The 21,817-nt window shown below is 67.6% G+C and overlaps 1 protein-coding gene across 1 annotated transcript in view; it reads left to right on the top strand.

Annotated features, from left to right (window-relative positions):
• Positions 1–4,566: 4,566 nt before the first annotated feature.
• VAV2 (vav guanine nucleotide exchange factor 2) overlaps positions 4,567–21,817 on the top strand; it is a gene marked incomplete at its 5' end in the record, with an annotated part of 41,611 nt that continues 24,360 nt past the window's right edge. The window contains 4 exons of the mRNA XM_036420474.2: positions 4,567–4,749; positions 17,369–17,427; positions 18,514–18,582; positions 20,931–21,033. Coding sequence (XP_036276367.1) covers positions 4,567–4,749; positions 17,369–17,427; positions 18,514–18,582; positions 20,931–21,033 — 414 coding nt within the window. The remainder of the gene's footprint in view (positions 4,750–17,368; positions 17,428–18,513; positions 18,583–20,930; positions 21,034–21,817) is intronic.

The raw sequence follows: 21,817 nt of genomic DNA on the forward strand, positions 1-21,817 counted from the left end.
CTGCTGCTCTCGGCGGTGAGACTTACCATCCCGTGTCATGGGTCGGGTCAGCCTCACACGGAGGCGCTTGCAGGATCAGACGGTACAGGGCGAGGGCGGCTCGGCTGCCAGCAGGTGCTGGCTCCAGCCTGCGGGGAGGTGGAGGTGACCGCCATGGAGGGGCACTCCTGGGGTGACCTGGTTTTGGGGTGCTCACGTTGGGCACCTTTTTACAGAGCCACTGGGCAGGCCGAGCTGGGGGCTTGAGCCCTGGGTTCACCTGGAGCTGGAGTCACGGGGACGGCTCCCGGGGAGCGTGTCCGGGAGGTGTGGACTCGATCCCACGCAGCTCTGTCTGAACCCTGGGTCTGCCCGGGCCCCCGCCCCGGTTCAGGGGCGCCTGCAGCATGAAGTGCCAGAAGCGACGGGCGGGTTCACAGGAGAGAGGAGCCGGTGCTGGGTGCTGGGTCCGCAGCAGGTCCTGGGGAGTGTGTGTGTGTGTGTGTGTGGGGAGGGGCACCGCGCCAGGCAGCGCCCCGCTGACCCCTCGGAGCCGCCTGCGGGAGGCGCCGGCCGCCGGTGGGATGGAGCCCTCGGCGTCCGGAAGCGGCTCAGGGAGGTGGCTGCGCGGGGGAACGCCAGGAAGCCGCTTCCTGCGGGCTTTGTGCTGACCTCTGCTCTGACCCGGCCTTGGAGGCCGATCGCACGAGGTCTCTTCGTCCCTCCGGCTCCGGCGCTGCCAGCCGGGGCGGCGGGGCTTTCCAGGCTGCCGGGCGTTTCCGTCTGGTTCTGCCGACGGACGTTGTGGCTCAGGGGTCCCCCCCAGCCCCCCCCCCCCCGTCTGCTCTCGGAGCCCCACGTCCCCCGCAGCGCCTGCGGACGGGCTGAGCAGGACCAGGTGAGGAGGGAGCTCCGGCCGCCGCCACGCTGCCAGGCGCCCGCGCCGCTGCCAGGCGGTGCTTTGCCAGGGCGGTGGTTCTGGGCGCGCCTCCCGCCAGCTTCCATGAGGAAGTCCTCCGCCATCAGGTCAGGGGGCACCGCTCTGCAGCCGTCACCAGCTTGGCACAGCCTGGCCTGCGTGGCTGCCAGCGGGCCGCCCTGGTGTCCGAGGGCTCGACCCCCTCACCCCGGTCAGAGCCTGCTCCTGTGGCTCCTTGAGCCCCTCCCAGGGTCGCAGGGAAGCCCCTTCGGTTTCATGGTGGCAACTGTCCATAGGTGCGGCCGATGGCCCCGGGAGCCGTGGCCGCGGTGGGAGGCCGCGGTGGGCGGCCGCGGTGGGCGGGGGGAGGAGCCTGGTGGGTGGGCACACATGCCCAGGGGCCCGAGCCCAGCAGAGCCCAGCGGAGCCGTGTCAGCCGAGTCCACAGCGCCCAGACAGCCGCCGCCTTCCCGGAGCCGAGGGGGAGCTCCTGTCCAGTGGCCCGGAATTGGCCAGAGTGCACCGAACCCTGTTTGCGTCCCTGTGGCAGGCATCCTGAGACGGGGTCAGGGGTCAGGAAGCTCGCTAAGGCTGGACTTGTCTGCCTCGGAGGCTGGGGCCTTTGAGTCACTTTGGCGGTCATGGCTGCAGTCACGGCTGGAGGACTGCCCTGCGGGTGGGGGGGCACTGCCTCGCTGGGACCCTGGGGCAGGGCCTGCAGCCCCCCTCCGAGCAGCTCGTCCCCACCACAGCCTGGCTCCTGGCTCCTGGCTCGGCCTCGGTCCCTGGGAGGCGTCCCCTGCCCGTGGCTTTGGGGGTCTCTCATGGGAGGAGCCTGGCATGGTGGACGAGACCATGAGGACTGGACCCGACCGCTGGGGTTCTCATTGGGTTCGCCCCGCCCTGCGTGTCCACGTGGCTCCATGACGTGTAGAGGGCTGAGTCTGGCGTGCAGTGCCTGCCGCTGCCCGGGCTGGGAGACAGGCCTCCGTGGCGCCTTGGCGAGGGGCTGTTCCTGGCAGTGTCTTCCCCGTTCCCAGTCAGCAGGTGGGCACCACGTGGCCACAATGGGCCAGCCCCCGTCCCCGGGGTGCACTGGGACTCAGGTCCTGGCTCTGGCGGCGGGCTCCCCGCCGGGCCCTCTGAGAGCTAACTGACAGCTGACAGCGAGCAGCAGCCCGGCGGTGCCCGCAGCCCGGGGCGCTGGGCGCGGAGCCGGAGCCGGAGCCGGAGCTGGAGCCGGAGCCGGAGCCACAGCCGGAGCCGCAAGCTAGCTAATCGCATTTGAGGCCATTAGGGCCGGGGAGGCCGACGTGTCCGCTTGGACGCCCGCCTCCTGGCGCCCCACCGGGCCTGCAGGGGTTTGTTGGACAAAAAGCCGCTCTATGGTGGGGGTTGGGGGGGAGGTGGGGTGCCCATGCCCCATGGAGGCCCCTCCACAAGCCCAGCGGGTCTGGCTCGGCCCTGGCCGCTTGTCGGGCCAGTTTTCTGGAGACACACGCTCCTGTGGCTGCGGCCGCCTCGTGGGGAGACGGTGCCGGGCCCGGAGCCGCAGGCACGCCCCTGGCCGGTCACAGGACAGGGCGGGCAGCTTCTGGGCTGGCGCTGGCCGGGGTCTGGCCTCCCTGCCCCATCCCTCAACCTGTAGCTATGACGGCCCCACCTGCGTCCGCTCACCCCACCTGCAGGGCCTCCCAGAACCAGCACCCACCCCTCTGGCTTCAGTTTCCCTAACTGCCCCTCCCGCCCTGGGCCTCGGCTTCCCTCACTGTGCAGGACCCCGGCTCCTTAGGAGATGGAAGGGGATGGGGACAGGTGTGCAGGACGGGGGTCCCGGCCCCCAGCGACCCCCGGAGATTCTCTCACGAGGGGCCGTCACCGCCTGGAAGCGCATGGGTTCAATCTCTGCTCCGCCACGTCGGGAGCCACCATTCCTCACTGCCTGAGCTCGGTGTCCTGGGCAGCCCTGCAGCCCGGCGCCCGCCGCCCAGGCCACTGCCGCCGTGTGGGCGCCCCGCCGGCTCCTGGCATCTGCTTCGTCCCCGACGCGCCGTGTCCCTTCCCCTGAGGCCCGGCGGTCTGCGCGCCTCCAGGAGGCTGGCCCGGGCGGCCGGCGCTGACCACGGCGGGCCTGGACGGTGAGGGTCTGGGCGGCCGGCGCTGACCACAGCGGGCCTGGACGGTGAGGGCCTGGGCGGCCGGCGCTGACCACGGCGGGCCTGGACGGTGAGGGCCTGGGCGGCCGGCGCTGACCACAGCGGGCCTGGACGGTGAGGGCCTGGGCGGCCGGCGCTGACCACGGCGGGCCTGGACGGTGAGGGTCTGGACACTGACCACAGCGGGCCTGGATGGTGAGGAACTGGACAGTGAGGGCCCGGGCGGCCGGCGCTGACCACAGCGGGCCTGGACGGTGAGGGTCTGGACACTGACCACAGCGGGCCTGGACGGTGAGGGTCTGGACGGTGAGTGCCCGGCAGCTGGTGCTGACCACAGCGGGTCTGGACGGTGAGGGTCTGGACACTGACCACAGCGGGCCTGGACAGTGAGGGGCCCGGACACTGACCACAGCGGGTCTGGACGGTGAGGGGCCTGGACGGTGAGGGTCTGGACGGTGAGGGCCCAGCTGCCGGTGCTGACCACAGAAGGTCTGGACGGTGAGTGCCCGGCAGCTGGTGCTGACCACAGCGGGCCTGGACGGTGAGGGCCTGGGCGGCCAGGAGGGAGGGAGTGTGCCAGGCCGGCCGAGGCCGCGCCCTGCCCTGGGCCGAGGGAAGCGGGTGCCGGCTGGCTGTGGGAGGTGCTGTGTAATTACCGCTAAAAGCGGAGGCAGGAGGAATGAAAATAAACGCTTAGAGGGAATTAGAGACGATGGTGAGCAGAAATAGCGGAGCCGCTGGCAGCTGCGCGTCTGGGTGGGGGGGGAGGTGGGGCTGGCACAGGCAGGAAGAAGGCTGGCCTGGCACCCCCCCTCCCGGGTGCAGGCTCGGCGCGGGTGTGCCCCCCGGACTCGGGTGCTAAGGCCACGAAATTATTTGTCCGCTCCGCTCCGGAGGCCGCCGGGCCAAGGTCAGGGAGTGGGCAGGGCCGGCCTCCTAGGGGTTCAGGGGGTCCCGGGCCGCGCCCGCTGGTTCCCTGGCCGCCTCGCCTCTCACTCCTGAGAGCAGCACCTGGTCTCCCCCCTCGTCACAGTGCCTCCCCCGGGTCTGTGCCTGAGTGCCCCTCACGGTGTGTGTGTGTGCCCTGGTGTTGGGGTGCGGGGCCAGGTGTTGGGGTACGGGGGGGGCGGGGGGAGGGGAGGAACCGCCTGGATCTGGGGACTCTGGCCTGTGTGCTTGCTCCAGTCCCTGCGGAGGGGCCTGTGCTGCTCCCGCTGTCGGCTCTGTCACCTGTGGAGCAGCTGTGGTCAGTGTGTGCCCAGGGAGGTGCAGGTGTGTGTACCTGTGCCGTGTGTGCGTGTGCGTGTGCGTGCGTGTGTGTGAGCACCTGCACGCGTGCCCGTGTGTGCATACACTCCATCTTAGTTCCAGTGAAGACTGTCAGGTGGAAATGCGCTGGGTCCCCTCGGACAGGGCCGGGCTGGGGGGCGGCGGGGGTGCATGGTCATGGGTGGCGGAGGGCTGGGCAGTCTGTGACGCCGGGCGGTGGGCCATCCCCGGGCGCCTCCTGAGCGGGAGCAGGTGCGCTGCCGCCGTCTGTCCGTGCCGGCCCCAGGCTCACCCTCCCTCTCCCCGCAGTTCCTGTGCCTGAAGAACATCCGCACCTTCCTCAAGGTCTGCCACGACAAGTTCGGGCTGAGGAACAGCGAGCTGTTTGACCCCTTCGACCTCTTCGATGTCCGAGACTTCGGGAAGGTGAGTGCCCCCTCCGTCTGCCCCAGGTTGGCGGCCGGGGCCGGCTGGACGGCAGGGGCCCAGTAAACACCCTGTCCCGTCCTGTCCCGTCCGTTCGTCCGGCAGGTGCAGGCGGATGTGTGCCAACAGAAGGGACTTCGGTGCGCAGCCCTCACACCGGGGGGAGCAGCCTGGGGTGGGGGGAGGGGCAGGCGGGGTGCATACAGGCCCGGCTTCGCGGCTGGTCCTCACCCACAGGCAGGTCGCTGCTCCTCGCCGGGCCTCACTTTCCCTGCGGGTCAGCTGCAGGGCTGGCTGAATGACTGTGATGGCGTCAGGGGTGCCCCTGGGGTCCCCACGGGCTCCCACCTTTTCCCCTCTCTTTCTCCCATGTCCTTTACCCTGATGTCCCGCTCCGATGGCCAGGAGCTTGAATTTCCCCAGCTCCACCGGGTGTGAGCATCCTTTTTTTTCTTTTGCCTGCGCCCACAGTTAATTAAATTTTAATTGGCTAATTGCTTCTCCCCGCGCCCCAAGAGATTCATTGTTTCTGTGGAAGCCTGGAATTGGTGTTTGTTGGAAAAGAGGCAGAAGGAGACAGGGAGGTGAGAAGGAACAAGAAGGTGCGAGTGCATCGCAGCAAGGCGTCCTTCCCGCGCCCGGGGTCCCCCAAGCCCGGGGTTTCTGAGGCTCCGGCTCTGTGCCAGGCGGGTGCTGGGTGGGGGAGCCCCTCCGGACCTCAGGGTGCAGGGGAGACGCCGGGGGAGGCCCTGCTGCGGGTCAGAAAGCCTTTCCCAGGCCCCCTATCCCCCCGCTTCCAGCACCTCCGGTTCGGGAGGTGGGGCTGGTTCCTGGACTGTTTATCCCGGGTGATCCTTTTAGGCTTCTGTGGAAAAACCCTTATTACGGTAAAACGGAGGGAACCTAATAATGATCGTTTTAACCCTTGAAAATGTGCACAGCTCAGCGTCATTCCCATCATCTATTCGGTGTTGCTCGTCCAGCACCACCGTCCAGGTCCACACGTTTAAAAAATATATTTTGCCGAAACTGGTTTGGCTCAATGGACAGAGCGTCGGTCTGGGGACTGAAAGGTCCCGGGTTCGATTCCGGTCAAGGGCATGTACCTTGGTTGCGGGCATATCCCCAGTAGGGGGTGTGTAAGAGGCAGCTGATCAATGACTCTCATCGATGTTTCTAACTATCTCTCTCCCTTCCTCTCTGTACAAAATCAATAAAATATGTTAATATTCTATTGATGTCAGAGAGGAAGGGAGAGGGAGAGAGAAACATCAATGATGAGAGAGAATCATGGATCAGCTGCCTCCCGCACGCCTCCCCATTGTGGACCACATTTTGTTTATCCGTCGCCCGCTGGCAGACGGTGGGCGGCCTCTGCCCTGTGGCTGCTGGGACTGGCACTGCTGTGGACACGCGCCTGCCGAGGGGAGGGCAGGGGGTCATGGTTGACTTTAAGAAATATATGTTTTTATTGATTTCAGAGAGAGAGGGAGGGATAGGGACAGATCGAGAAACATCCGTGATGAGAGCAACATCATCGGTCGGCTGCCTCCGGCACGTCCACCTGGGCTGGGAACCGAACTGCTCAACCCCACCTGAGCTGGAAGCCCAGTGCGAGACACAGCTTTCCCCCTGGACACTCGGTCTGAGAGAGACCCGCTTCCTCATTCATTCATTCATTCATTCGTTCATCCCACGGCCGCGGGGAGGTACCCTGGGGCAGGGGACAGAGGGAGGGGTGAGCAGACGGACCCCGGCCCCTGCTCTCAGGTGGGAAAGGGGAGTGGGGCAATTTTCCCCCGTGTCAGCCTGGGGGCTGGGGGCTGAGGTCTTGGGGAGCCCGCCGAACCTGCACCCCGGCTGTGACCCTCACGGGCCCTCTTAAATACCCTCCTATCTCCTCTTAGGACGGCCCGTTTTCACAGATTCGTTCAACGACGTTCATTAGGTAATTAGTTTTCCCATCTTTAATTAATCAAGGACTAATTATGAGTCACGTCTCCAATTAGCAGCTCACTTGCCGAGGGGGAGCCAGGGGGTGACAGGGAGCACCCCAGTCCCGAGCCAGCCCCGGGCTTCTCTGCGGTGGGGCTGGGGAGGGTCAGCCATCAGCTGGGGCGTCCAGAGGGCGGGCATCTGGGGGAATGACCCCGCCCCCATTCACTGCTGTGTGTGAGGTCTCTACGGAGCTGCAGCCTTGGGGCCAAGCTCCCGGCTGAGCGAGTGGGCAGAGGGGACATGGGCGTCTCTGCCCAGCCCCCGGGCTCTCCTCTCCCTGGCTGACCCAGTGGCTGGTTTGGGCCTGCAGGTTTGGGAATGGCGGGCCTTGGCCGTCTTCCCGCTGCGGGGTGGGATGAAGGACATGGAGGCCTGAGGGCGACATGGAGGCCTGGCGAGGACGGCCTGCTCTGTGGCTTTTTTCCTGGGCCCTGAAGCCAGGCCCTGGGTGACGGGCAGGCCGAGCATGGCCTGAGGCTGACCAGCCTGAGGCTCCGGGCTCAGCCCCAGACGGCAGCCCTCCCCCGTCTGAGCGCCCGGTTCACATTGAGGTCGCCGTGTGGAGGTGGGTGCACGGCACCAGGCCAGGACGGAGCACCCAGGTGCCAGCAGTGCCTGGCAGAGCAGGGTGCCGCCCGGGGCTAGCTGGGCAGACAGCTCTCAGGGCCGCGACGAGGGACAGAGGGACAGAGGGACCGAGGACACAGGGAGCGGGCGGCCAGGCCCTCCTCTGCTCCGCCCATGGACTCCAGGACAGGCTGGCCTCCCGGCCGCATCCACCGTGTCCGGCCTCGGTGCCGTGTCCGGCCGGATTCCTCTTTGATCTGAGACGGACGTGCTGAGCTGGTGGCAAAATGGCTCAGAGCCCCTCCCCCCTCGGATGGGGGAAAGTTCCAGGAAAGCCGGGTGTCCGTGCCTTTCCCCCCCGAGGGCAGCTCTGACCGGGAAGTCGCCGGCCGTGTTGGCCACGGGACACTGGGGCCCTGGGCTGGGGATCTCTGGGTGCCGGGTTCCAGGAGCGCCCCGCCAGGGCTGTGCAGGTCAGGGCGGGTCCCTGTGGGTGCCGCCCGGATCGCCAAGTCCTGGACCCTGGGCTCAGACCTCAGACCCCGCTGGTCCTCCCTCTCCCGGGGCCGTGCCCGTTAGCACCAGGGTGGCGTGTCAGAGGGCAGTGGGGCGTGTCGGAGGGCAGGGCTGCGGCAGGAGGGAGGCCTGAGGGGTGGACAGTCCAGTCCACACCGGGGAGTGTGGCCAGGTCAGGGCGAGGGCAAAGGTGAGACCGAGGGGCTGGCAGTGCCTGACCGTGTGGCTGTTAACCAGTGGCTGCGGTCCCAGCAGCTGAGGGCAGTGGGGGTGGGAGGGGTTGGTTCTGCCTCTGTGCTTACTGAACGTGACCTTGGTGCGGCTCCCCACCCTCCACGCCCTCCCGTCTTATCTGCAACTCGGGCATCGGAATTAATTATGGAATTACATCCATTACGTCAGCCTCCCAGAGCTGGGAAGGGCGGCCTGACCCCATTCCACCCAGAGCAGGGCGCCCTCTAGGGGCTGGCCTCTGGCCTGGATGCCTGGGTGCTCCCCGGCATGGTGCGTCTGGTTATGGTGGGTCTGGTTATGGTGGGCCGGTTATGGTGGGTCGGTTATGGAAGGTCCCGGTGATGGTGGGTCCCGGTGATGGTGGGTCTGGTTATGGTGGGTCCGGTGGTCACTGGGTGCGTCAGATCCCACAGGGAAGCGCTTGGCGACGCAGAAATGAGACCCTGGAACCGGAGACTTTCTGCCCCGCTGGGACTGTGCTCCCCTCTGGTGGTTGGTTTTGTTTTGTTAATACTCGTCCGAGGGTATTTTCCACTGATTTTCAGGGAGGTTGGAGGAGAGAGGGAGAGACAGAAACATCGATGGGAGAGAAACACATCGGCGGGCTGCCTCCTGCACGTACCTTGAACATGGTCTGGGCCGGGGAGGAGCCTGCAACCAAGGTACATGCCCTTGACCAGAATCGAACCCGGGACCCTCTGGTCTGCAGGCCGACACCCTATCCACTGAGCCACACCGGCCAGGGCTCCCCTCCGTTTAGAGGCAGTCCCTCGCTGAGCTGGAGGCACCCTATTAATTAACTGCAGGGAGTCACCGCCGTGTCCTTGGGGTGGAACCGGAGAGCTGTCCTGACACCGCGGGCTGTCACTGGGAGGCAAATTAACTCGTCCTCATGGTGCGGCATCTCTGCTCCGGGACGCGCCGGTGGAGCAGGGAAATGAGAAGTCGCAGGCGTCCTTGGGCGAGGCGATGGGGCCAGGGACCTCGCCGGGGAGTCCCCGGCCTCTCCCAGCGTCCCGCCCGTTCCCTCGCCGCGCTCTCTGCCTGCAGGCTTCCGGCCGCCCCAGACGGGGAGCCGTGTCCCCGACAGTTAACGCACCGAAGCCTCGGCCTCCGTGGGAGGGTCAGAGGTGAGGGCTTGGCGGTCGGGTTCCGTCCCAAGGCCGGACCGTCGTGGGTGCGATCAGTGACTTTGTTCTATTTTTTTTTTTTTTTTACTGATTTCAGAGAGGAAGGGAGAGGGAGAGAGAGAGAAACATCGGGGATGAGAGAGAATCATGGATCACCTGCCTCTCTCATGTCCCACTCTGGGATGGAGCCCGAACCCCGGGCATGTGCCCTGACCAGGCATTGGACCGTGACCTCGTGGCTCATAGGTCAGCGCTCAGCCCCTGAGCCCGCCGGCCGGGCCCCCTTTGTCACTCCCATGAGGCCCGGGCCCCTGTGGGAGGGCCCCGGTGGATGGGACCCGGGCCCAGCGGTGGAGGGACGGCTCCCGCACAGCCGGCGCCGATGGTTGGAGGCCGGCCTTCAGCACAGGCTCTCCCTCCGGCACCCCCGGGCCTCCCGGCGCCCCCGTCTGCTCGCAGGAGGCGCCAGTCCGTGCTGGGGCGGGACGGCGGTGCTTGGCGGGCGGCGGGCAGCGCCGTGGCTGCTTGAGACGTCTGGCCGCGGTCAGAGACGGGGCTCCCCTCCTGAGAGACAGACAGACAGACACGTCGATGGAGGGAGGCTCAGCAGCGAGTCCCCTCCGCTCGCACCCAGCCTGGGCCTGGGATTTATTTTTATTATTTATTTATTTAAAAAATTAATATTTTATTGATTTTTTTACAGAGAGGAAGGGAGAGGGATAGAGAGTTGGAAACGTCGATGAGAGATAATCATCGATCAGCTGCGTCTTGCACACCCCCTACTGGGGACGTGCTTGTAACCAAGGTACATGCCCTTGACCGGAATCGAACCCGGGACCTTTTAGTCTGCAGGCCAACGCTCTATCCCCTGAGCCAAACTGGTTTCGGCTCAACCTAAACTCTTAACAAAATGCTCCGGCGTGTGTCGTTCATGACGCTGTTTTTGAAGGAGAATCGCGCACAGCCAGGATTGGGTACTCACCCCTTCCCATCTCCCGTGACCCAATCCCGGGAAACACTCGGATCAGGAACAGGTAGCGATGGAAGGATTTTCCCGCCCCCTCCCTCCGTCCCTCCTCTCTCCACCCCTTCCTCTCTCTCCCTCCCCCTCCCCTCAGCCATGAGGCCCCCTCACCACTCTCCTCCCCAGAGGACCGTCCTCCCTGTGACACGCCGCCCATCCCAGCACAGCGGCGGCGCCTCCGCGGCCCAGTGGGCAGCTCTGAGCGGCCGGCGGGCATGTTCTGGCGGGTCCCCGTGCGCCCTGCCAGGCCACGCCCGGCCTTTGTTAGCGGCGCCCACACCTCGCTCCCGCCCAGGGCTTTCTCCCAGGAGACTCCGATGCCTCCGTGTCTGTTAGCGTTCAGCTCGGCGATGGGTCGGGAGCCATTCATCTTGTCCTTCTGCCTCTTATCTGAGCCGCCCAGCCCGGCGCCGCTGGCTCCCTCTCCCCTCCTCTCCCCCCCGGAGCAGGTCCACGGGGAGAGCGAGAGGCGCCTGGGAGGGATCCCTCTCCCTCCTCCCGTGGCTGGCCTGCCTGTGCCCACCGCCTGCCAGGCTCGGGGAGGGAAGCCTCTGTGTGGCGAGCCTGCCAGCAGCCTGGGGGCGCGGGGTGGGGCGGACCCCGACAGGCAGTGCAGTGTGCCTCCGCAGGCAGGTCCGGGCCGGGCCTCCTGGCGGCGGTGGGAGCAGGAGGCACGAGTGGTCACCTGGCTGACAGTCTGCGAGGACGTTCCTCCATGAGCTCGCCGAGGCGCGGCCCAGAGCTGACCCCGTGGTCAGACGCCACAGGCACCAGCGGGCAGGACGTGCCCGAGGGGAGGCGCGCCCCTTCCCGCGCCCGCCCTCCTCCACGCCCCCCAGCACAGCCACCCGTGGGCTGTGACCCCCATCGGCCGGCCGAGTTAAGACCAAGAAATGTATGGGAGGAGGGGGCGCGGAGGGAGGCCTTGCTGGTCTCGGTCTGCCTGCCCGGCCTGCTCTGCCGGAGAGGGAGTGGAGGTTGTCCGTTGCCCACGGTCACGCAGCTGAGCCGGGAGGACCTGGGTCTCGAACCCGATGGTGGGCTCCGGGCTCAGACAGGGCAGGTGAGAGGCTCTGAGGCCGGGCCTTGGACGAGGCGCCCACGCCCCACCCCGTCCGTCTGGGGGAGGCAGAGCGGAAGGACGCTGGTCCCACCACCTCCCCGGGCCGGCGCTTTGTGGGGTCAGTCACGGCGTTCAGGGCGCCCCCTGCTGGTGGCGCTGCTGCCGGTGCCGCCCGCCGGGAAGCGGGCCAGCCTGCAGTGCGCCGAGCTCTTCTCTCTGCTGCTGTTTGTTTTGTGTTTAGGGCGGGGAGACAGAGGAACACGCCCTGTGGCGGACACAGTGACTGCTTCCCTCCCGCACACACCTCCACGGGGCAGGGATTGACGCAGGTGACCCTGATTGGAATCCAGCCTCCAGCTTTCCTCGCCTCGGTGCCGGTGCAGACGGTGCCTGGGGAAGGGCCAGTGTCCTCACCCGGGACATGGGGGCCGTCCCGACTCCGCGGGGCGAGCTGGGGCCAAACTCCACGGCCCGAGGCGGGCTGGGCTGGGCGGCCGGGCCCACGGGGGAGCCAGCTGTGAGGCCCCTGGCTATGGCCCCTGGTTCAGTGTCCACTGCAGGGAGAGGGGAGGGCGAGGTTTCAGGGGGGCCCGGGCTCTGCCCGCCCCGTGCCGTCTGCCAGGCCCATTTCGCATCCCAGGCCTGGGCCCCGCGGGCTGCTCTGGGGGTCCCGGTACCTCCTGGGGCTGTGACTCACGGGGCAGCTGACCTGTGTCTGTGCGAGGCTCCGGCGGATCAGAGGGGGGACGAGCTGCTGCTTGTATTTAACCCCTTTACCCACCCACCTCCTCACCAGCGGTGGGGGAGGGCCGCAGGCCGCCAGCCCCAGCCCGGGAGCTGCTGGAGGTAACTGCGGGGAGGAGGGCGGGAGGGCAGGGCTGAGGTGCATTCACAGGCGCTGCCCGCCGGTTCCCCAAAGCCCGTGTTGGGTGGGACCCCACTTAGCCCCGCTCCTGATGCCTGAGCGTGAGGTGTGTGGTCCTGTCGCCGCCTCAGCCTCAGGCAGAGTGGAGGCCAGCCTGCTGGGCAGACAGGGTGCGGGGCAGGCAGGGTGCGGGGCAGGCAGGGTGCGGGGCAGGCAGGGTGCTGGGCAGACAGGGTGCGGGGCAGGCAGGGTGCGGGGCAGGCAGGGTGCGGGGCAGGCAGGGTGCGGGGCAGGCAGGGTGCGGGGCAGGCAGAGTGGAGGCCAGCCTGCTGGGCAGACAGGGTGCGGGGCAGGCAGGGTGCGGGGCAGGCAGGGTGCGGGGCAGGCAGGGTGCGGGGCAGGCAGAGTGCGGGGCAGACAGGGTGCAGGGCAGGCAGAGTGCGGGGCAGACAGGGTGCGGGGCAGGCAGAGTGCGGGGCAGGCAGAGTGCGGGGCAGACAGGGTGCGGGGCAGGCAGGGTGCGGGGCAGACAGGGTGCGGGGCAGGCAGGGTGCAGGGCAGGCAGGGTGCGGGGCAGGCAGAGTGGAGGCCAGCCTGCTGGGCAGACAGGGTGCGGGGCAGGCAGGGTGTGGGGCGGCCACCGTCTGATGGCAGGCAGCTGGCTTGCCCGGGCGTGTGCCCCGTGGGCCTCGGTTCCTCCTCCAGGAAACGGGCGGCAGCAGGGTGCCATGGGCGCTGGAGGGCTGAAATGCATCGGGGCTGACAGCCAGACAGACACTCGCCGAGAGTGCCGATGTGTCCAGAGCCGCAGCCTGGGCTCCCGCAGCCTGGGCTCCCGCAGCCTGGCACCGCGAGGGCCCGGCCTGGGGGTCACGGCGGCCTGGGGGTCACGGCGGCCTGGGGGTCACGGCGGCCTGGGGGTCACGGCGGCCTGGGGGTCACGGTGGCCGGCAGACCTCACACACCCCCCTGCTCAGCTTTCTCGTCCGCACGGCGAGGAACGGGCGGGATGGTTGCCAAGCCCCTCACCACGCCTGGCTCCTGCCAGCCTTCCCCGTCAGCACAGCTACCGCGCCAGCTCCCGGCGGGCTGCCCAGGCCTGTGCCCCCACTTCTCCTCGAGGCCCTTTGGTGTGAGTGACGTGTTTTAATGCCGGAGACTGTAGAGGCTGCCCGGGGCGTGGGCCCCGCAGGCAGTTCCTTTCCGAGCACGTCCCCCGTCCCCCGTCCCCGAGGTGCAGGGCGCTCCCAGCAGACGCGGGGAGGGGCGGGCGCGGGGAGGACAGCCGTCCGCCCCGGCCGCCGTGTTCTGTGGCCGCCGGCGCCCCTCACGAGCTCCTGTTTGTAAAGATCGGCCTCTCCTGCCTGCGTGTCTCACAGCCTGTTTTTCCCGGAAGGCATCTGTGGGTGTGTTGTAGCAATAAACCCCTCCTACGGCGACAGCAGCTCAGGATCCGCCGTGTGGGCGGGCGTCCTCGGTGTTTCTCTGTGTTTCCCCGCCGGGCGCTGCCAGGTCGGCAGCTGTTTGTAAACGCTGCGGGGACGCGCCGGGAACTAAACTGCTCCTCGCACCCTGAGTGTGCACGTGGCATCGTCTGTGACGGCTCCCTAAGGCCCCGCCCGCAGCGCGCCCCGCCCGGGCCTGCAGGTCCCCCCACCCCCCACAACATGTGTGGCCGGGAACCGCCTGGTGGAGCTCCCTCCAGCGGGTCCACGGGGTAGGGGGAGCCTTCCTCGGTGCCGGGCCCTCTGAGCGTGCTGAGCGACGAGGCTCCGGAATGTTCTCACGCACCCACACAGGTTGGCGCCGGTGTTCAGGCCCGCACAGCCCCTGCGCCCTGAGCTGGCCCTGAGCCCTGACCCAGGACGCGGGGATCTTAAGGGGCTGGGCCTCGAGCTCCATGACCTGCAGCTCTGGCTGGAGGGGGAGAAGGGGGCTCTGGCGGGGACGCTGCAGCCTGGGTCCCAGGTCCTGCTGGCCGTTGGCCTGAGCCTGAGCAGAGGCTGTGAGGCGGGAGGAGCCGGCAGCGGGCACAGCCGGGCAGTGAGCTGCTCCCGCATCTGCCCCGCAGGGCTTGCTGCGTCCACACCGCTCACCCTGCCCCTCGGGACGTGTCCTCACCCGCCTGCCACCTCCCTGCCGCCTCCCTGCCCGGCAGGACCAGGAGCTGGAGTTTCCGGCCGGCATGGGGCGCTGCCCTGTCTCAGGGGCCCGCGGGGCAAGCAGACCCTCCCCCCCAGTGCAGGGTCCTGGGAGCCCCATCTGGCCCTCTGCACTGGACGCTGCTCTGCCCTGGCCCCACCCCTCAGCGTCCTGGGGTGCAGACCACGTGTCCTTTCTGCAGACGTCCTTCTTGCCCCCTCCGCTGGGCCCCCCACCCAGCTCCTCTCGGCACCCCAGCTTCGCAGGCCACCCCGAGACGGACAGTGCCGGGACCAGCAGGCCACACCTCCCAGCCACGTGGGGCCTTAGACATAATGCAGGTTTGGGGCCCCTGCCACTCGGAGCCGGGGCTGGTTGAGTCCTGAAGCTCCTCCTTAGTGAGGGGCCTGCTGGTCCAGGGATCCGGACCTGGCAGAGCCAGATCCACGCCGGCCTCTGACCCCAGTGTCCCCCCTCGGGGCTGTCACCTCACCCCTCGTCCCTCCCCAGCATCAAAGGCCCTGTGAGGCGGTGGGGGTGGTGGGGTGGGGGAGGCCTGCAGGGAACAGAGCGGGCAGGGTTTTGGGGGCACCAGGCCGGCCACTCCTGCCAGCGGGGCCGGTCTGCTGGGCGCAGGCCTCTCCTCTGTCCCCACGCCCCTTGCACACTCGGCCCTTCGCCGCCCGGGAGTGAAGCTCTGGGCGCAGGTGGTGCGGGTCCCGTGGGGACGGGCGGGGGTGGGGGGGTGGCAGGGACAAGGAGGGGGCCGCGGTGTCTCCATTTCATTCATTATCGGTGGGAAGATGAGACGTGAGATAAAAGCGGGAAAATGTCATCCTCTGACATTTACGTTCTCAGAGGCGCTGGCAGGCGAGGCGGAGCGGGCGGTTTTAGATCCGCTCCCGGACGACGGCTGCGGGGAAGCTGGGCGCCCTGCGGGGGTGCTCCCCGCTCCGGGCCCTTTCCCCAGGGGCCACGCCACGCCCAGCGCCCCACGGCGGTGCCGGGCCTCCCGTTTGCCCCCAGACCCTCTGGTCCTCGGTCCCCGAGCGGGGTTCCTGTGGCCCCAGGCGGCACACAGCCCCGCGGAGCCCGGGCCGAGTCCAGCCGGCGCCGTGGACGTGGAACCGGGGCTGAGGCTGCCGTGGTCACAGCCGCTGGGGGAGCCCCTGAGCCCGGACCACAGGCACAGGGGGCGCAGACAGAGCACAGGGGGCGCAGACCCCCCCCCTCCCCCCCCGCGGCCGGCTCACTGCAACACCCTCTCCCGTGGGAAGCCGCACCCTGGCCCTGGCTCCATCTCCGTGTCCACGCTGACCCAGGGCTGTGCCCGGCTGCTCTGCAGGGGCCCGCTGCCTCTGGCTCATCGGGAGGAGGGTGCCCGCTGATGAGTGACCTCTGCCCGGTGGGCATCGGACGGGGCGGTTCCCAGGCCCGACGGTCTCCAAGGCCCTCGTCCGCCAGCTCTCCCCCTCCAGCCGGCCGGCTCCTGTGGGACGGCCGGAAGGGCACCAGCATGGCTGCTCTGGTTTTGTTCTCGGTGAACATTGGCGTCTTAAGCGCCAAGAAAACAGCCCAGGCCGAGTTGCTGGTGAAAGACCCCTCAGCGCTCAGCGGCCGAGAGTCGGTGGGACCGGCGGGCGGCTGCATTGTGCTCGGGGAGTCTGGTCTGAGCTCAGACGGGCCCGTCACGCCCAGGCTCATGGCTCCCACAAGCCCCAGCCCCTGAGGGCCGGCCTGCCCCTCGCAGGCTGAGAAAAAGGGCCCTCTGTGCGGTGTGGGGTTCCCCCGGGCCTGGAGGAAGTGCTCAGTAGGAGGGCAGCCTAAAAGGACGGCGGAGGGACAGGTTCCAGCCGCGGGGCCTTTGTGGGGCCCTGCTTTCACTTTTGCTGTCTCCCAGTGTGCACGGCGGGGCAGGCCCTGGGGGGCTGAGGGTGCCCCAGGGCGAGGCTCCCACAGGCCTGTTGGGCACTGTTCCTGGACACTCGGTACCTAGCAGGGGTGTCTGTGAATTTAGCAGCCGGCCGGCCACCAGGGGTGGTGTTCATGTTCCCTTTCCCCAGATATAACCATGTGCGCGCGCATACACACACACACACACACACACACACACACACACACACTCACATACATGAACACACTTTAGCTCTATGCCCACTGAAGCACGCACGCACACGTGAGCGCACACAGATGATCTCGCGCTCGCACAGCGGCGTCTCCGAGGTGAGGTGCCGTCCGCCTCCCCGGTGCCGGTAATCCTGTGCGAACCGGGAGCAGCTGCTTGCTGTGCGGGTGTGTGTACTCTGCTCCGGGGCAGCCTCCTCTGCTCCCTGCCTCGGTTTCCCCACAGCACGGAGCCGCTGCCCGCTGGCTGCCCGTCGTGTTGGAGATTGTGGAATGACAGCCGGGACTGCGGGGCCGGGTGGTGGAGCGGTGTCTGGGGCAGGCTGTCCGGAGCACAGGGCGGGGCCGCCTGGCAGGAGTGGCCGTGGTCGCCCCTGAGCCCGTCACAGCTTCCGTTTGACCCAGCTGCTGGTTTGGGCACCGCCAGGACCCCCTCTCGCACTCTGAGCCGCACCGGCAGCGGGCAGCCCTCGAGCTCAGCCACCCAGATGACTGATTCTGTGCAATAGGGCAACAGGCGTCAGCCTCAGTACCGGGACCTGTGCCCCCCCAACACCCGTGAAGGGCACGGGGACAGCCCTCTGCTTCTACCAGACCTTGCCTTGCGGCTTTATTTAATTTTATTATATATATATGTGTGTGTGTGTGTGTGTTTGTGTATATGCATATGTCTGTGTGTGTGTGTGTGTGTGTTTTATTGATCTCAGAGGGAAAGGGAGAAAGAGAGAAAGAAATATCAGTGATGAGCGAGTCATTGATTGGCTGCCTCCTGCACGCCTCCTGCTGCGGATGGGTCTGCAGCCCGGGCCTATGCCCTTGACTGGAATGGAACCCGGGACCCTCCAGTCTGCAGGCTGACGCTCTGTCCACGGAGCCGAGCTGACGAGGGCTGCATGACTGCTTTCCGGAGACTTCTGTTTCCTTGTGACTGACAGAGCCTCCTTTGTGCCGTCCAGGTCATCTCCGCCGTGTCCAGACTGTCCCTGCACAATGTGGCCCAGAACAAAGGGATCAGGTGAGCCCGGCACAGCCCGCCCCTGGAGTCCCCTGCCGGCGCGGCTGGCAGGGCGGGAGGAGGCAGCTGCTGTGGCTGCGAAGTCAGTTCCGATGTGGGCAATCCGGTGCACAGATTAATCCTCTCACAGACACCGCCCGCGTGCGTGCACTCCGCACGCCTCAGGAACGGGGCTCCGTGGGAATGGCGGAGCTGGGGCTCCCGTTAAAAGCCAAGCCCACACCCAGGCCTGCAGCCCGGCCGATCGCTCCTTCCTCTCAGGACAGGATGGAGCCCAGCGGCTCCTTTGAAACGGTCGCTGTCCCAGCACTGTGCTTTGATGATGAGCTGGTTCTCCAGCACAGCCCAGAGGCCATGGATGGGAGGTGGCCCGTGTCACCCAGGGTTACCCAGCCCCCCGAGTCACCCAGTCCCCAGGGTCACAGCCCCCAGGGTCACCCAGCCCCCAGCCCCCAGGGTCACCCAGCCTCCAGGTCACCCAGCCCCCAGTCACCCAGCCCCCAGGTCACACAGCCCCCAGGTCACACAGCCCCCAGGTCACACAGCCCCCAGTCACCCAGCCCCCAGGTCACACAGCCCCCAGGCCACCCAGCCCCCAGGTCACACAGCCCCCAGGGTCACCCAGCCCCCAGGTCACACAGCCCCCAGGGTCACCCAGCCCCCAGGTCACACAGCCCCCAGGGTCACCCAGCCCCCAGGGTCACAGTCCCCAGGTCACACAGCCCCCAGGGTCACCCAGCCCCCAGGTCACACAGCCCCCAGGTCACACAGCGGGCTGGGTCCCAGGCGCGGTGTTGGCTGACACGCAGTGAGGGGCTGGCCTCCCGGGGGTGGAGGGACTGCAGGGGAGCAGCTCGCGCCCCACACAGCCTAGTGGAGGCCGAGGCGTGGAGCTGGGCTGAGTGCAGGGGGTGACAGGATTAAGCAGAATCAGAACCGCACGGACAGACAGCCTGGCTGGTCCTTCCCTGGGAGGCGGACGGGAGCCGGTTAGCTCTTCCAGGAGCGCCACGCCAGCTCTCATTCCTGGCCAGCCCGTGGCAGCGACACTCACCTGCCCGCCTCATCCTCACTCCTCTCCCGCAGGCCCTTCCCCTCGGAGGAGACGGCGGAGAACGACGATGACGTGTACCGCAGCCTGGAGGAGCTGGCAGAGTGAGCGGAGGACGGGACAGGGGGAGGGGGAGGGCGGGAGGGGAGGGGAGAGGAGAGGGAAAGGAAAGGGGAGGGTACCCGCTGAGGCCTCAGAGCCCGCCCAGCACACCTGTCAGTCCTGAGGCCTGGTGTGTCCCCCCAGCAGGTTGGGAGAGTGAGTGGGAGGGTCTGTTCTCTCAAACATGAGCCATTCTGCACCCCCCCCCCCCCCGTTCTCGAAGGCCCTGGTGGGTCTGGGGGTGCCATGGGGGAAGGGTCTCCTCCCCAGCCTCCTGTCGGGGAGCAGAGAGAGCTGGGCCACCGGGGCGGGCGGGGCTGGGGGGTTCTTAGCCTCGTGCTGTCCTGGGCTGGGCGTTGGGGGGTGTGGGCGTCCCTGGAGCCGGAGCCCCTGGAGCTGGAGCCAGAGCACAGGCAGCGGGGGGTCCAGCGTTGCCTCTGGCCGTCAGGGCGGCTCCGGCTGAGGTCAGGCCCCCTGAGGCCTGACAGGAGGTTGAAAGGGTCGCCTGGCTGCGGGTCGCTGTGGCAGGGGTGGGACCGTGTGGTCTGGGCTCAGGGCTGGCCGTTTCCCAGGGTGCCCATTCTGCAGGACGGAGCCGGAGCCCTGGGTGGCCCCTCCTGGCTCCTGAGCTGGCTGGCACAGCCCCTAGGCCAGGCGGGACCCTGCTCCTCCCTGCGTGTGAAGGTGAAGCCCCCGGAGCCCGGGCCGCCCCTGTCCTAGGGCGAGGGCTCTGAGACTGGCCGCTTCTCCCAGGCCGCCAGCCTGAGGTGTCGGCCGCCCAGGCCTCCGGGGCAGCCGGGACGTGCCAGGAAGTGCCTCCTCAGACCAGCCAGAGCCCGCCCTCAGCGGCCACCCGGGTCCTGCCTGCCCCGATGCTGGGCTGCACGGGCGGTTTGGGGGGTTTCTACGCGGCGAGTCAGACAGTGGGACCCGGGCGCCAGGCCCCTTTCTCTGCCCCTTCCCGTGTGCCCGGGCCCTCGAACCGATCACGGGGTGTGGTCCCTCCCGGTGAGAAGCCGGCCCCGGCCGAGGCTGCGCACAGCTCAGCGGCGGCCCCGTTGTGACATTAGAGCGAGCCTCAGCCCAGGGGCTGCCCCGGCGCCGTGACGGCACATACATCACGGATCGCAGGGACGGGATGGATGCGAGTCTTTAACTTCCGATTTGGTCCCAGCGGCTCCGGTTTAGTACATTTTTCAAGCTCCCCCTCCTCCCGCGGGGAGGCATGTCTGCATCCTGTCCCCGTGGACCGGGCTGGTGGCCATTAGGGCCACCCACACGGCACACAGGAACCCACTTCCCACCGGGCCGCTGGGCGGACGGGAGGCCATGCGCATTGAGGCGGAGCCGGGGCAGGGGCCCGACTCATCAGGGCAGCCTGGAGCAAGGGGACCCCACTTTCCCCCACTTCTCTGGGCGCCGGGAGGAGAGAGCCCCACTTCCCCCCATGTCCTCTAGGAGGCCGGGAGGGAGCAGCTCCAGTTTGGGCAGAACCTGCTTCCTCCTAGGCTGTTGGCAGGTGTCGGAGCTGTCAGTCCGGGTGGGCGGCGGTGGAGAAACAGGTCCCGGTGTCCTCGGTCCACACGAGGGAGCCGGCGTGCTCGGCGTAACCGCGGGCACAGCTCAGCGGGACTCTCCGCGGGAGCTCCCGGCCCCGGGGGGCAGAGGGCTCTCGGGTCAGACGTGAGCCGGGGGCTCAGAAGCCCGGGCCCCGAGCGGAGGGCGAGGGGTGAGGACCGTCTCTGGCTCCGAGCTCGCGGCCGAGGCCCGGCGCCGTGTATGATTGAGCAGGTCAGCAGCTGGCTGGGAAAATGAACACAGGTGCTGCCGCCTAGGAGCGCTTCAGCCCGCGCGCGAGGCTGCTCTGAGATGGTCCTGATGAATGCCTTGTGTTTGCCATGGCTTCTCCTCCCGAGACCCCTCTTCTGACTGGGGCGCTCTGCGGAAGCCGGGGTGCTGCTCCGACCGGCCCGAGTCCTGGGCCGGCCGGGGTGAGGTTCCTGAACTGGGGGAACCCCTCACCCAAGGCTGGGAGGGTGTTTGCACACGGGACCACCACCCGTGGGAGCCCGGACTGGGGCTGGGTTAAGGCCAGCCCGGAAATCCAGGAGGGCTCCTCAGGAGAGGTGACCACTGGGTCTTGGAGCCCAAGTAGGAGCGTCTTGTAGGAGCCCACATAGGAGGTGTCTCCCCCCTCCCGCCTCCGCCTGGTCCCTGGCAGGTAGTGAGGGGCTGGGAGTGGGGGCTCGGTCTCGGGGGGGAGGAGGGGGCTCTGTGCGCTGCTGGTTTACCGCAGGCGCCGGGAGGCGGGTGCCCGCCCTGTGGGCCCTCTGACCGCCCCTCCCCGCAGCGAGCACGACGTGGGGGAGGACATCTATGACTGTGTCCCCTGCGAGGACGAGGGTGACGACATCTACGAGGACATCATCAAGGTGGAGGTGCAGCAGCCCATGGTGAGCCGGCCGCGCCCGCACGCCCTCCTCTGCCCTGGGGCCGCGCCCCCACGCCCTCTTCCTCACCCGCACGGGCTTTGCACTTGGCAGAGCAGTCTGCCCTTTAAAAAAAAAAAATACATAAACACACACACACACACACACACACACACACACACGCATATATATAAACACACACACACACGTTTATAGACTTTAGAGAGAAAGGGAGAGGGATAGAAACATGACTAATGAGAGAGAATCATGGATCGGCTGCCTCCTGCACGCCCCCTACTGGGTGGGGATCAACCCGCACGCAACCCAGGCCTGTGCCCTGATGGGACTGGAACTGTGACCTCCTCTACCGCTGAGCCACGCTGGCCGGGCTGATTCTGGCCTTTTCTTTAAAAATGAGCATCCCCAGGCCCTGGCCACTGAGGGGAGCTGGTCCCATGTGGAGGGAGCTCCAGAGGCTGCCCTGTCCTCCCCACCCGTTCCTCCCCTTCCTGGGCCCAGCCTGTGCAGGCCCTCGTCCCTGCGAAGTCCCCTCAGGAAGCTGGGGTGTGACATGCTGCCTGCCACACGCCCTGCCCGCCTTCCGCCATGCGAAGCCGGGATTCTCCTCAGAGGCTGTGCGGGGCTCGGAGTTCCTCCCGCCTGGAGCCGCCAGCTCCCAGCGGGAGCCCTGCTCACACCACAGGCATCAGCTCACACCACAGGCATCAGCTCACACCACAGGCATCAGCTCACACCACAGGCATCAGCTCACACCACACACCAGCTCACACCACACATATCAGCTCAC

Source organism: Pipistrellus kuhlii, unplaced genomic scaffold (assembly GCF_014108245.1).
Source record: "Pipistrellus kuhlii isolate mPipKuh1 unplaced genomic scaffold, mPipKuh1.p scaffold_m20_p_68, whole genome shotgun sequence".
NCBI lineage: Eukaryota > Metazoa > Chordata > Mammalia > Chiroptera > Vespertilionidae > Pipistrellus > Pipistrellus kuhlii.